The sequence below is a fragment of the Pseudochaenichthys georgianus genome, unplaced genomic scaffold, assembly GCF_902827115.2.
Source record: "Pseudochaenichthys georgianus unplaced genomic scaffold, fPseGeo1.2 scaffold_373_arrow_ctg1, whole genome shotgun sequence".
NCBI classification, from domain to species: Eukaryota; Metazoa; Chordata; class Actinopteri; order Perciformes; family Channichthyidae; genus Pseudochaenichthys; species Pseudochaenichthys georgianus.
The window spans coordinates 63068-79508 of NW_027262963.1; the positions used below are offsets into that span (position 1 = coordinate 63068).

At 37.8% G+C, this 16441-nt stretch overlaps 1 protein-coding gene across 1 annotated transcript in view; it reads left to right on the plus strand.

Moving 5' to 3' along the window:
- LOC117442236 (NACHT, LRR and PYD domains-containing protein 3-like) overlaps nucleotides 1–16441 on the plus strand; it is a 123494-nt gene that overhangs the window by 151 nt on the left and 106902 nt on the right. Inside the window, exon 2 of the mRNA XM_071202382.1 lies at nucleotides 16100–16271. Coding sequence (XP_071058483.1) covers nucleotides 16171–16271 — 101 coding nt within the window. The 5' untranslated portion in view covers nucleotides 16100–16170. The remainder of the gene's footprint in view (nucleotides 1–16099; nucleotides 16272–16441) is intronic.

Genomic DNA, 16441 nt, shown 5'->3' on the forward strand with positions numbered 1-16441 from the left:
AACTCCACATGGACGCTTCTCACCACCTCTGTGTTCTGATCACTTTGAATTATGTCTGGAACTTCTCTCTGTGTGTGTGTGGGTGCGTGTGTGTGCGTGTGCCTGTGTGTGTTGCATGTGTGTTGTGTGTGTTTGTGTGTGTGCTTGTGTGAGTGTGTGCGCTTGTGTGTGTGTTTGTGTGTGTGTGCGTGTGTGTGTGTGTTCTCCGACATATTTCCTGAAGTTAACAGAGCACCGGAAATAGATCTCTGCTGGTTGTTCCTCGTCACATGACCAGCGGAGTATTTAAAGAAAGGAATGAAAGATTAATAAAGTATATTGATATAAACATGTGGAAATATTTAGAGTAATAATTTATAATAATGTATCCTCGTGGGACCCGAGGAAAAGAAGCGTCTTCCAATTTCCTTTTTTTTGTGATTTCCCATTTAGGGTTAAAAAAACATCTTTCAATTTAGACTTTTTTTATTTTAAAATGTTACAGTCTGTCCACTGAGAGGACGTGGGGCCATTTTAGTTTGACAACAGATAGACTATGTAACGTATTGTGGTTATAGAGTGATATTAATTAGGGATGCACGATATTGGGTTTTTGAAACCGATACCGATAACTTCCTGCTTCTCAAGACCGATACCGATACCGATAATAATATAATATAATATATATTAAATGTACCTTTAGTTTTTGCACACCTGGTGGTAAAAAAGAGACTAGTACTGAGCAGATGACATGAGCATTACTACTATGAACAAAACAAAGCCAAGAACAGTTCTGACTCTTCAAAGTGACCATATTTATTTTCCCAAACAAACTTCTTGCCTTTTTCAAAAGCCTCGTGGATAGGTAAAAGCCCCGGTGCCTTTGCAGCTGGCTTTGGATTCGCCGCTAGTTTAGCAGCGCAGGCGTCTTCGTACGCTTTTAACACACCATCGTAGCCATGGCGATGTTTCAGGCGACTGATCAGGTTGGAAGTATTATAGCTCGTTGCCTTCTTCCCTCCTTGTGGAACTTCTGCATCTGTTAATACAAATAGCAAGCGAACTATCTCACTCTGAAACTTTGAAATAGTGCCATACTACCGACGACATGTTTGTTTGCTGTCCTGGCTTCACGGCCGCACGCCGTTTACGTCACAGCCAGGCACGAGTTAGGGAGCGCTGGATTTGTGAAGAACTCCCCCCTTCCTAAACCACTAATACCACAGTACTGGCAACACGGGAGGAGCCGAGTGAAAAACAAGCGCCCCTCATCCCAATGCACCCACACCGCAGGATCTTTTTCTTTTTTTTACCCAAAAAATATATTGTATATTATCGGGGCTATTAATACTTTTATCGGGTTTATCGGGATGACGTCATAATTCATAATATCGGACCGATTATTATCGGTCCGAATACCACGCTGACTCTAACATAAAGGACTTGTACTCTGACTCTAATTTAGAGGACTTGTACTCTGACTCTAATTTAGAGGACTTGTACTCTGACTCTAATTTAGAGGACTTGTACTCTGACTCTAATATAGAGGACTTGTACTCTGACTCTAACATAGAGGACTTGTACTCTGACTCTAATATAAAGGACTTGTACTCTGACTCTAATTTAGAGGACTTGTACTCTGACTCTAATTTAGAGGACTTGTACTCTGACTCTAATTTAGAGGACTTGTACTCTGACTCTAATTTAGAGGACTTGTACTCTGACTCTAATATAGAGGACTTGTACTCTGACTCTAACATAGAGGACTTGTACTCTGACTCTAATATAGAGGACTTGTACTCTGACTCTAACATAGAGGACTTGTACTCTGACTCTAATTTAGAGGACTTGTACTTTGACTCTAACATAGAGGACCTGTACTCTGACTCTAATTTAGAGGACTTGTACTCTGACTCTAGTATAGAGGAATTGTACTCTGACTCTAATTTAGAGGATTTGTACTCTGACTCTAATTTAGAGGACTTGTACTCTGACTCTAATATAGAGGACTTGTACTCTAACTCTAATTTAGAGGACTTGTACTCTGACTCTAATATAGAGGACTTGTACTCTGACTCTAATTTAGAGGACTTGTACTCTGACTCTAATTTAGAGGACTTGTACTCTGACTCTAGTATAGAGGACTTGTACTTTGACTCTAATATAGAGGACTTGTACTCTGACTCTAATTTAGAGGACTTGTACTCTGACTCTAATTTAGAGGACTTTTACTCTGACTCTAGTATAGAGGACTTGTACTCTGACTCTAATTTAGAGGACTTGTACTCTGACTCTAATATTGAGGGCTTGTACTCTGACTCTAATATAGAGGACTTGTACTCTGACTCTAATTTAGAGGACTTTTACTCTGACTCTAGTATAGAGGACTTGTACTCTGACTCTAATTTAGAGGACTTGTACTCTGACTCTAATATAGAGGACTTGTACTCTGACTCTAACATATAGGACTTGTACTCTGACTCTAATTTAGAGGACTTGTACTTTGACTCTAACATAGAGGACCTGTACTCTGACTCTAATTTAGAGGACTTGTACTCTGACTCTAGTATAGAGGACTTGTACTCTGACTCTAATTTAGAGGATTTGTACTCTGACTCTAATTTAGAGGACTTGTACTCTGACTCTAATTTAGAGGACTTGTACTCTGACTCTAATTTAGAGGACTTTTACTCTGACTCTAGTATAGATGACTTGTACTCTGACTTTAATATAGAGGACTTGTACTCTGACTCTAGTATAGAGGACTTGTACTCTGACTCTAATTTAGAGGACTTGTACTCTGACTCTAATTTAGAGGACTTGTACTCTGACTCTAGTATAGAGGACTTGTACTCTGACTCTAATATAGAGGACTTGTACTCTGACTCTAATTTAGAGGACTTGTACTCTGACTCTAATTTAGAGGACTTTTACTCTGACTCTAGTATAGAGGACTTGTACTCTGACTCTAATATAGAGGACTTGTACTCTGACTCTAATTTAGAGGACTTGTACTCTGACTCTAATATAGAGGACTTGTACTCTAACTCTAATTTAGAGGACTTGTACTCTGACTCTAATATAGAGGACTTGTACTCTGACTCTAACATAGAGGACTTGTACTCTGACTCTAATTTAGAGGACTTGTACTCTGACTCTAATATAGAGGACTTGTACTCTGACTCTAATTTAGAGGACTTGTACTCTGACTCTAACTTAGAGGACTTGTACTCTGACTCTAATATAGAGGACTTGTACTCTGACTCTAATATAGAGGACTTGTACTCTGACTCTAATTTAGAGGACTTGTACTCTGACTCTAATATAGAGTACTTGTACTCTGACTCTAACATAGAGGACTTGTACTCTGACTCTAATTTAGAGGACTTGTACTCTGATTCTAATTTAGAGGACTTGTACTCTGACTCTAATTTAGAGGACTTGTACTCTGACTCTAATTTAGAGGACTTGTACTCTGACTCTAATTTAGAGGACTTTTACTCTGACTCTAGTATAGATGACTTGTACTCTGACTCTAATATAGAGGACTTGTACTCTGACTCTAGTATAGAGGACTTGTACTCTGACTCTAATTTAGAGGACTTGTACTCTGACTCTAATTTAGAGGACTTTTACTCTGACTCTAGTATAGAGGACTTGTACTCTGACTCTAATATAGAGGACTTGTACTCTGACTCTAATTTAGAGGACTTGTACTCTGACTCTAATTTAGAGGACTTGTACTCTGACTCTAATTTAGAGGACTTTTACTCTGACTCTAGTATAGATGACTTGTACTCTGACTCTAATATAGAGGACTTGTACTCTGACTCTAGTATAGAGGACTTGTACTCTGACTCTAATTTAGAGGACTTTTACTCTGACTCTAGTATATAGGACTTGTACTCTGACTCTAATTTAGAGGACTTTTACTCTGACTCTAGTATAGATGACTTGTACTCTGACTCTAATATAGAGGACTTGTACTCTGACTCTAGTATAGAGGACTTGTACTCTGACTCTAATTTAGAGGACTTTTACTCTGACTCTAGTATATAGGACTTGTACTCTGACTCTAATATAGAGGACTTGTACTCTGACTCTAATTTAGAGGACTTGTACTCTGACTCTAATTTAGAGGACTTTTACTCTGACTCTAGTATAGAGGACTTGTACTCTGACTCTAATTTAGAGGACTTGTACTCTGACTCTAATATAGAGGACTTGTACTCTGACTCTAACATATAGGACTTGTACTCTGACTCTAATTTAGAGGACTTGTACTTTGACTCTAACATAGAGGACCTGTACTCTGACTCTAATTTAGAGGACTTGTACTCTGACTCTAGTATAGAGGACTTGTACTCTGACTCTAATTTAGAGGATTTGTACTCTGACTCTAATTTAGAGGACTTGTACTCTGACTCTAATTTAGAGGACTTGTACTCTGACTCTAATTTAGAGGACTTTTACTCTGACTCTAGTATAGATGACTTGTACTCTGACTTTAATTTAGAGGACTTGTACTCTGACTCTAATTTAGAGGACTTGTACTCTGACTCTAATTTAGAGGACTTGTACTCTGACTCTAATTTAGAGGACTTGTACTCTGACTCTAGTATAGAGGACTTGTACTCTGACTCTAATATAGAGGACTTGTACTCTGACTCTAATTTAGAGGACTTGTACTCTGACTCTAATTTAGAGGACTTGTACTCTAACTCTAATTTAGAGGACTTGTACTCTGACTCTAATATAGAGGACTTGTACTCTGACTCTAATTTAGAGGACTTGTACTCTGACTCTAATTTAGAGGACTTGTACTCTAACTCTAATTTAGAGGACTTGTACTCTAACTCTAATTTAGAGGACTTGTACTCTGACTCTAATATAGAGGACTTGTACTCTGACTCTAATTTAGAGGACTTGTACTCTGACTCTAATATAGAGGACTTGTACTCTAACTCTAATTTAGAGGACTTGTACTCTGACTCTAATATAGAGGACTTGTACTCTGACTCTAACATAGAGGACTTGTACTCTGACTCTAATTTAGAGGACTTGTACTCTGACTCTAATTTAGAGGACTTGTACTCTGACTCTAATATAGAGGACTTGTACTCTGACTCTAATTTAGAGGACTTGTACTCTGACTCTAATTTAGAGGACTTGTACTCTGACTCTAATATAGAGGACTTGTACTCTGACTCTAATATAGAGGACTTGTACTCTGACTCTAATTTAGAGGACTTGTACTCTGACTCTAATATAGAGTACTTGTACTCTGACTCTAACATAGAGGACTTGTACTCTGACTCTAATTTAGAGGACTTGTACTCTGACTCTAATTTAGAGGACTTGTACTCTGACTCTAATATAGAGGACTTGTACTCTGACTCTAATTTAGAGGACTTGTACTCTGACTCTAACTTAGAGGACTTGTACTCTGACTCTAATATAGAGGACTTGTACTCTGACTCTAATATAGAGGACTTGTACTCTGACTCTAATTTAGAGGACTTGTACTCTGACTCTAATATAGAGTACTTGTACTCTGACTCTAACATAGAGGACTTGTACTCTGACTCTAATTTAGAGGACTTGTACTCTGATTCTAATTTAGAGGACTTGTACTCTGACTCTAATTTAGAGGACTTGTACTCTGACTCTAATTTAGAGGACTTGTACTCTGACTCTAATTTAGAGGACTTTTACTCTGACTCTAGTATAGAGGACTTGTACTCTGACTCTAATATAGAGGACTTGTACTCTGACTCTAATTTAGAGGACTTGTACTCTGACTCTAATTTAGAGGACTTTTACTCTGACTCTAGTATAGATGACTTGTACTCTGACTCTAATATAGAGGACTTGTACTCTGACTCTAGTATAGAGGACTTGTACTCTGACTCTAATTTAGAGGACTTTTACTCTGACTCTAGTATATAGGACTTGTACTCTGACTCTAATATAGAGGACTTGTACTCTGACTCTAATTTAGAGGACTTGTACTCTGACTCTAATTTAGAGGACTTTTACTCTGACTCTAGTATAGAGGACTTGTACTCTGACTCTAATATAGAGGACTTGTACTCTGACTCTAATATATAGGACTTGTACTCTGACTCTAATTTAGAGGACTTGTACTCTGACTCTAATATAGAGGACTTGTACTCTGACTCTAACATAGAGGACTTGTACTCTGACTCTAATATAGAGGACTTGTACTCTGACTCTAATTTAGAGGACTTTTACCCTGACTCTAATTTAGAGGACTTGTACTCTGACTCTAATATAGAGGACTTGTACTCTGACTCTAATGTAGAGGACTTGTACTCTGACTCTAACATGGAGGACTTGTACTCTGACTCTAATTTAGAGGACTTTTACTCTGACTCTAGTATAGAGGACTTGTACTCTGACTCTAATTTAGAGGACTTGTACTCTGACTCTAATATAGAGGACTTGTACTCTGACTCTAACATAGAGGACTTGTACTCTGACTCTAACATAGAGGACTTGTACTCTGACTCTAATTTAGAGGACTTGTACTCTGATTCTAATTTAGAGGACTTGTACTCTGACTCTAATTTAGAGGACTTGTACTCTGACTCTAATTTAGAGGACTTGTACTCTGACTCTAATTTAGAGGACTTTTACTCTAACTCTAGTATAGAGGACTTGTACTCTGACTCTAATATAGAGGACTTGTACTCTGACTCTAATTTAGAGGACTTGTACTCTGACTCTAATTTAGAGGACTTGTACTCTGACTCTAATTTAGAGGACTTTTACTCTGACTCTAGTATAGATGACTTGTACTCTGACTCTAATATAGAGGACTTGTACTCTGACTCTAGTATAGAGGACTTGTACTCTGACTCTAATTTAGAGGACTTGTACTCTGACTCTAATATAGAGTACTTGTACTCTGACTCTAACATAGAGGACTTGTACTCTGACTCTAATTTAGAGGACTTGTACTCTGACTCTAATTTAGAGGACTTGTACTCTGACTCTAATATAGAGGACTTGTACTCTGACTCTAATTTAGAGGACTTGTACTCTGACTCTAACTTAGAGGACTTGTACTCTGACTCTAGTATAGAGGACTTGTACTCTGACTCTAATATAGAGGACTTGTACTCTGACTCTAATTTAGAGGACTTGTACTCTGACTCTAATTTAGAGGACTTGTACTCTGACTCTAATTTAGAGGACTTTTACTCTGACTCTAGTATAGATGACTTGTACTCTGACTCTAATATAGAGGACTTGTACTCTGACTCTAATTTAGAGGACTTGTACTCTGACTCTAATTTAGAGGACTTGTACTCTGACTCTAATATAGAGTACTTGTACTCTGACTCTAACATAGAGGACTTGTACTCTGACTCTAATTTAGAGGACTTGTACTCTGACTCTAATTTAGAGGACTTGTACTCTGACTCTAATATAGAGGACTTGTACTCTGACTCTAATTTAGAGGACTTGTACTCTGACTCTAACTTAGAGGACTTGTACTCTGACTCTAATATAGAGGACTTGTACTCTGACTCTAATATAGAGGACTTGTACTCTGACTCTAATTTAGAGGACTTGTACTCTGACTCTAATATAGAGTACTTGTACTCTGACTCTAACATAGAGGACTTGTACTCTGACTCTAATTTAGAGGACTTGTACTCTGATTCTAATTTAGAGGACTTGTACTCTGACTCTAATTTAGAGGACTTGTACTCTGACTCTAATTTAGAGGACTTGTACTCTGACTCTAATTTAGAGGACTTTTACTCTGACTCTAGTATAGAGGACTTGTACTCTGACTCTAATATAGAGGACTTGTACTCTGACTCTAATTTAGAGGACTTGTACTCTGACTCTAATTTAGAGGACTTGTACTCTGACTCTAATTTAGAGGACTTTTACTCTGACTCTAGTATAGATGACTTGTACTCTGACTCTAATATAGAGGACTTGTACTCTGACTCTAGTATAGAGGACTTGTACTCTGACTCTAATTTAGAGGACTTTTACTCTGACTCTAGTATATAGGACTTGTACTCTGACTCTAATATAGAGGACTTGTACTCTGACTCTAATTTAGAGGACTTGTACTCTGACTCTAATTTAGAGGACTTTTACTCTGACTCTAGTATAGAGGACTTGTACTCTGACTCTAATATAGAGGACTTGTACTCTGACTCTAATATATAGGACTTGTACTCTGACTCTAATTTAGAGGACTTGTACTCTGACTCTAATATAGAGGACTTGTACTCTGACTCTAACATAGAGGACTTGTACTCTGACTCTAATATAGAGGACTTGTACTCTGACTCTAATTTAGAGGACTTTTACCCTGACTCTAATTTAGAGGACTTGTACTCTGACTCTAATATAGAGGACTTGTACTCTGACTCTAATGTAGAGGACTTGTACTCTGACTCTAACATGGAGGACTTGTACTCTGACTCTAATTTAGAGGACTTTTACTCTGACTCTAGTATAGAGGACTTGTACTCTGACTCTAATTTAGAGGACTTGTACTCTGACTCTAATATAGAGGACTTGTACTCTGACTCTAACATAGAGGACTTGTACTCTGACTCTAACATAGAGGACTTGTACTCTGACTCTAATTTAGAGGACTTGTACTCTGACTCTAATTTAGAGGACTTGTACTCTGACTCTAATTTAGAGGACTTGTACTCTGACTCTAATTTAGAGGACTTGTACTCTGACTCTAATTTAGAGGACTTTTACTCTGACTCTAGTATAGAGGACTTGTACTCTGACTCTAATATAGAGGACTTGTACTCTGACTCTAATTTAGAGGACTTGTACTCTGACTCTAATTTAGAGGACTTGTACTCTGACTCTAATTTAGAGGACTTTTACTCTGACTCTAGTATAGATGACTTGTACTCTGACTCTAATATAGAGGACTTGTACTCTGACTCTAGTATAGAGGACTTGTACTCTGACTCTAATTTAGAGGACTTTTACTCTGACTCTAGTATATAGGACTTGTACTCTGACTCTAATATAGAGGACTTGTACTCTGACTCTAATTTAGAGGACTTGTACTCTGACTCTAATTTAGAGGACTTTTACTCTGACTCTAGTATAGAGGACTTGTACTCTGACTCTAATTTAGAGGACTTGTACTCTGACTCTAATATAGAGGACTTGTACTCTGACTCTAACATATAGGACTTGTACTCTGACTCTAATTTAGAGGACTTGTACTTTGACTCTAACATAGAGGACCTGTACTCTGACTCTAATTTAGAGGACTTGTACTCTGACTCTAGTATAGAGGACTTGTACTCTGACTCTAATTTAGAGGATTTGTACTCTGACTCTAATTTAGAGGACTTGTACTCTGACTCTAATTTAGAGGACTTGTACTCTGACTCTAATTTAGAGGACTTTACTCTGACTCTAATTTAGAGGACTTGTACTCTGACTCTAGTATAGAGGACTTGTACTCTGACTCTAATATAGAGGACTTGTACTCTGACTCTAATTTAGAGGACTTGTACTCTGACTCTAATTTAGAGGACTTGTACTCTGACTCTAGTATAGAGGACTTGTACTCTGACTCTAATATAGAGGACTTGTACTCTGACTCTAATTTAGAGGACTTGTACTCTGACTCTAATTTAGAGGACTTGTACTCTAACTCTAATTTAGAGGACTTGTACTCTGACTCTAATATAGAGGACTTGTACTCTGACTCTAATTTAGAGGACTTGTACTCTGACTCTAATTTAGAGGACTTGTACTCTAACTCTAATTTAGAGGACTTGTACTCTAACTCTAATTTAGAGGACTTGTACTCTGACTCTAATATAGAGGACTTGTACTCTGACTCTAATTTAGAGGACTTGTACTCTGACTCTAATATAGAGGACTTGTACTCTAACTCTAATTTAGAGGACTTGTACTCTGACTCTAATATAGAGGACTTGTACTCTGACTCTAACATAGAGGACTTGTATTCTGACTCTAATTTAGAGGACTTGTACTCTGACTCTAATTTAGAGGACTTGTACTCTGACTCTAATATAGAGGACTTGTACTCTGACTCTAATTTAGAGGACTGTACTCTGACTCTAACTTAGAGGACTTGTACTCTGACTCTAATATAGAGGACTTGTACTCTGACTCTAATATAGAGGACTTGTACTCTGACTCTAATTTAGAGGACTTGTACTCTGACTCTAATATAGAGTACTTGTACTCTGACTCTAACATAGAGGACTTGTACTCTGACTCTAATTTAGAGGACTTGTACTCTGACTCTAATTTAGATGACTTGTACTCTGACTCTAATTTAGAGGACTTGTACTCTGACTCTAATTTAGAGGACTTTTACTCTGACTCTAGTATAGATGACTTGTACTCTGACTCTAATATAGAGGACTTGTACTCTGACTCTAGTATAGAGGACTTGTACTCTGACTCTAATTTAGAGGACTTTTACTCTGACTCTAGTATATAGGACTTGTACTCTGACTCTAATATAGAGGACTTGTACTCTGACTCTAATTTAGAGGACTTGTACTCTGACTCTAATTTAGAGGACTTTTACTCTGACTCTAGTATAGAGGACTTGTACTCTGACTCTAATATAGAGGACTTGTACTCTGACTCTAATATATAGGACTTGTACTCTGACTCTAATTTAGAGGACTTGTACTCTGACTCTAATATAGAGGACTTGTACTCTGACTCTAACATAGAGGACTTGTACTCTGACTCTAATATAGAGGACTTGTACTCTGACTCTAATTTAGAGGACTTTTACCCTGACTCTAATTTAGAGGACTTGTACTCTGACTCTAATATAGAGGACTTGTACTCTGACTCTAATGTAGAGGACTTGTACTCTGACTCTAACATGGAGGACTTGTACTCTGACTCTAATTTAGAGGACTTTTACTCTGACTCTAGTATAGAGGACTTGTACTCTGACTCTAATTTAGAGGACTTGTACTCTGACTCTAATATAGAGGACTTGTACTCTGACTCTAACATAGAGGACTTGTACTCTGACTCTAACATAGAGGACTTGTACTCTGACTCTAATTTAGAGGACTTGTACTCTGATTCTAATTTAGAGGACTTGTACTCTGACTCTAATTTAGAGGACTTGTACTCTGACTCTAATTTAGAGGACTTGTACTCTGACTCTAATTTAGAGGACTTTTACTCTGACTCTAGTATAGAGGACTTGTACTCTGACTCTAATATAGAGGACTTGTACTCTGACTCTAATTTAGAGGACTTGTACTCTGACTCTAATTTAGAGGACTTGTACTCTGACTCTAATTTAGAGGACTTTTACTCTGACTCTAGTATAGATGACTTGTACTCTGACTCTAATATAGAGGACTTGTACTCTGACTCTAGTATAGAGGACTTGTACTCTGACTCTAATTTAGAGGACTTTTACTCTGACTCTAGTATATAGGACTTGTACTCTGACTCTAATATAGAGGACTTGTACTCTGACTCTAATTTAGAGGACTTGTACTCTGACTCTAATTTAGAGGACTTTTACTCTGACTCTAGTATAGAGGACTTGTACTCTGACTCTAATTTAGAGGACTTGTACTCTGACTCTAATATAGAGGACTTGTACTCTGACTCTAACATATAGGACTTGTACTCTGACTCTAATTTAGAGGACTTGTACTTTGACTCTAACATAGAGGACCTGTACTCTGACTCTAATTTAGAGGACTTGTACTCTGACTCTAGTATAGAGGACTTGTACTCTGACTCTAATTTAGAGGATTTGTACTCTGACTCTAATTTAGAGGACTTGTACTCTGACTCTAATTTAGAGGACTTGTACTCTGACTCTAATTTAGAGGACTTTTACTCTGACTCTAATTTAGAGGACTTGTACTCTGACTCTAGTATAGAGGACTTGTACTCTGACTCTAATATAGAGGACTTGTACTCTGACTCTAATTTAGAGGACTTGTACTCTGACTCTAATTTAGAGGACTTGTACTCTGACTCTAGTATAGAGGACTTGTACTCTGACTCTAATATAGAGGACTTGTACTCTGACTCTAATTTAGAGGACTTGTACTCTGACTCTAATTTAGAGGACTTGTACTCTAACTCTAATTTAGAGGACTTGTACTCTGACTCTAATATAGAGGACTTGTACTCTGACTCTAATTTAGAGGACTTGTACTCTGACTCTAATTTAGAGGACTTGTACTCTAACTCTAATTTAGAGGACTTGTACTCTAACTCTAATTTAGAGGACTTGTACTCTGACTCTAATATAGAGGACTTGTACTCTGACTCTAATTTAGAGGACTTGTACTCTGACTCTAATATAGAGGACTTGTACTCTAACTCTAATTTAGAGGACTTGTACTCTGACTCTAATATAGAGGACTTGTACTCTGACTCTAACATAGAGGACTTGTATTCTGACTCTAATTTAGAGGACTTGTACTCTGACTCTAATTTAGAGGACTTGTACTCTGACTCTAATATAGAGGACTTGTACTCTGACTCTAATTTAGAGGACTTGTACTCTGACTCTAACTTAGAGGACTTGTACTCTGACTCTAATATAGAGGACTTGTACTCTGACTCTAATATAGAGGACTTGTACTCTGACTCTAATTTAGAGGACTTGTACTCTGACTCTAATATAGAGTACTTGTACTCTGACTCTAACATAGAGGACTTGTACTCTGACTCTAATTTAGAGGACTTGTACTCTGACTCTAATTTAGAGGACTTGTACTCTGACTCTAATATAGAGGACTTGTACTCTGACTCTAATTTAGAGGACTTGTACTCTGACTCTAACTTAGAGGACTTGTACTCTGACTCTAATATAGAGGACTTGTACTCTGACTCTAATATAGAGGACTTGTACTCTGACTCTAATTTAGAGGACTTGTACTCTGACTCTAATATAGAGTACTTGTACTCTGACTCTAACATAGAGGACTTGTACTCTGACTCTAATTTAGAGGACTTGTACTCTGATTCTAATTTAGAGGACTTGTACTCTGACTCTAATTTAGAGGACTTGTACTCTGACTCTAATTTAGAGGACTTGTACTCTGACTCTAATTTAGAGGACTTTTACTCTGACTCTAGTATAGAGGACTTGTACTCTGACTCTAATATAGAGGACTTGTACTCTGACTCTAATTTAGAGGACTTGTACTCTGACTCTAATTTAGAGGACTTGTACTCTGACTCTAATTTAGAGGACTTTTACTCTGACTCTAGTATAGAGGACTTGTACTCTGACTCTAATTTAGAGGACTTTTACTCTGACTCTAGTATATAGGACTTGTACTCTGACTCTAATATAGAGGACTTGTACTCTGACTCTAGTATAGAGGACTTGTACTCTGACTCTAATTTAGAGGACTTTTACTCTGACTCTAGTATATAGGACTTGTACTCTGACTCTAATATAGAGGACTTGTACTCTGACTCTAATTTAGAGGACTTGTACTCTGACTCTAATTTAGAGGACTTTTACTCTGACTCTAGTATAGAGGACTTGTACTCTGACTCTAATATAGAGGACTTGTACTCTGACTCTAATATATAGGACTTGTACTCTGACTCTAATTTAGAGGACTTGTACTCTGACTCTAATATAGAGGACTTGTACTCTGACTCTAACATAGAGGACTTGTACTCTGACTCTAATATAGAGGACTTGTACTCTGACTCTAATTTAGAGGACTTTTACCCTGACTCTAATATAGAGGACTTGTACTCTGACTCTAACATAGAGGACTTGTACTCTGACTCTAATAGATAGTACCTGAGCTAATAGTACCTGAGCGTGCTCCACTAGCAACCCCCCCCCCCCCCAGTCAACAACTTCAAAATCTGGGCAATATAAAAATTGCTGGCCCGCGAAAGTGTCTATTGGATAAATGTTGGCCCTTGGACCAATGTAGTTGGTGATCCCTGGATAGGGTAAGGGTTAGTTCATAATTAACTACGTCTGAAAGCAGAAGTCTAGGGCAAATCATTGGAAGTCTCTTCAGTGAGAATGTCACAAAATTATTATTTGTTTAAAAGCCAAATTCTGGAAAACTGTGAAAATGTAAAAAAAGTGAAATTTTGAAGAAGAAAAAAGTCAAATTCTGAAAGAAATTCACATTTGAGATGCATTGTGGGACATGTAGTTTATGAGCAACGTTCTTCTGTAAATCGGCATTTAACCGTATAAGAAACGTATCATATTCTTTCAGAGCTCTTGTGGGGCCGCATTAAATGAAGTCGCGGGCCGGATTTGGCCCCCGGGTCTTGAGTTTGACACCCCTGCTAGAGCTTCCTTCCAGCAGCTGTCTGATGCTTCCAGCTTCCGGTTTAAAGTCAGCTATCACTGTTCTGTAAGGGCTCTTATTTTGAAGGGCTTCCTGTTTGCAGTTTACTTTCACTTTGTCCTCGCGGTGTCGCAGCTTCTTCTTCTTCTCTCGAAAGGTTTGTAACTCTTTGTGACTTTAGAGCTTTTAGAGACTCCTCTTCTGACCAATCATTGCTCAGAGAGTAACTCCACATGGACGCTTCTCACCACCTCTGTGTTCTGATCACTTTGAATTATGTCTGGAACTTCTCTCTGTGTGTGTGTGGGTGTGCGCGTGTGTGCGTGTGCCTGTGTGTGTTGCGTGTGTGTTGTGTGTGTTTGTGTGTGTGTGCTTGTGTGAGTGTGTGCGCTTGTGTGTGTGTGCGTGTGTTCTCCGACATATTTCCTGAAGTGAACAGAGCACCGGAAATAGATCTCTGCTGGTTGTTCCTCGTCACATGACCAGCGGAGTATTGAAAGAAAGGAATGAAAGATTAATAAAGTATATTGATATAAACATGTGGAAATATTTAGAGTAATAATTTATAATAATGTGTCCTCGTGGGACCCGAGGAAAAGAAGCGTCTTCCAATTTCCTTTTTTTTGTGATTTCCCATTTAGGGTTAAAAAAACATCTTGCAATTTAGACTTATTTTATTTTAAAATGTTACAGTCTGTCCACTGAGAGGACGTGGGGCCATTTTAGTTTGACAACAGATAGACTATGTAACGTATTGTGGTTATAGAGTGATATTAATTAGGGATGCACGATATTGGGTTTTTGAAACCGATACCGATAACTTCCTGCTTCTCAAGACCGATACCGATAATAATATAATATATATATATATTAAATGTACCTGTAGTTTTTGCACACCTGGTGGTAAAAAGGATGGACATTTATAAAAGGGTTGTTATTTGAAAACTTGAATTATTGAATTGCTTTCAGAACTAATTATATGTTAATAAACAAGAACATATTTGATATTCATGGTAAAAATTACAATTATTCAACAATATTTGACTTCTCCTCCTCCTGCTTCTATAACATGTGTTTTGGTATGCCAGCCATTTTGGATGAAAAGAAAGAGGAACTTCCCAGCATGCAATTTTAATCAATGACATCACTGGAAAGAGCAGGATGTCCTCTGTGCAGCACATCAGGGACTGATAGGGTAGCTCAAAGGAGTCAAAGGAGATGCATGTTCACAACATGTCCACTACAGTGGGCTGGGTCCCATGTACACGTGGAGATATAAAGAGGAATGATTTATAATAATATGTACACGTGGAAATATAAAGAGGAATGATTTATAATGATATGTACACGTGGAAATATAAAGAGGAATGATTTACAATGATATGTACATGTGGAAATATAAAAAGGAATGATTTATAATGATATGTACATGTGTAGATTGGCCACCAGAGGGCGCCAGATCCCCGCAGCCTCATTCACAGGAACGCTGTTCACTAAAGAACAATTCAAATCTATAGTAAACAGAGATAAGAGTAAAGGAGCATGAAATAAAATACATAACATTAAAATAAATAATATTAAAATACTTGTGTAAACAGGAATCGTGGAAACATATCATGAAATAAATAACAATGAATACAAAAATAAAAATTGTAATCCAATATAAATAATATATGAAACAATTATAAATACAAGGGGTAATATAAAGCAAATTAATGTTTAAATATAAAAGACATACATTTAAAAAATAATAAATGTGGAGATTTTATTTTCAGAGTCCAATCGAAGTGAAGCGTGATCCCAAAGAAAGGCAAAGAGGAAGCAACAGGAAGTGGGTCCTAACAACATGGACCTGGAACCTGGACCCAAACCTGGACCCGGACCTGAACCCGGACCTGAGTCCTCTAAGAGTGACCGCTCAATGGAGCCTCAATCTGCTGATGGGGGGTAAGACTCAAACTGACAAAGCGAAAGTCTCTTCGCGACGAGCAGGCCTCCGTAAATCGCAGATCGCATGTAGCAACAGGTGGAGCCGCTCCGTCTCTTCGCGACGTCTCCGGAGGAAAAACACCTCAGTACAGCCGCACTCGACAGCATTAATAAATATATATATATAT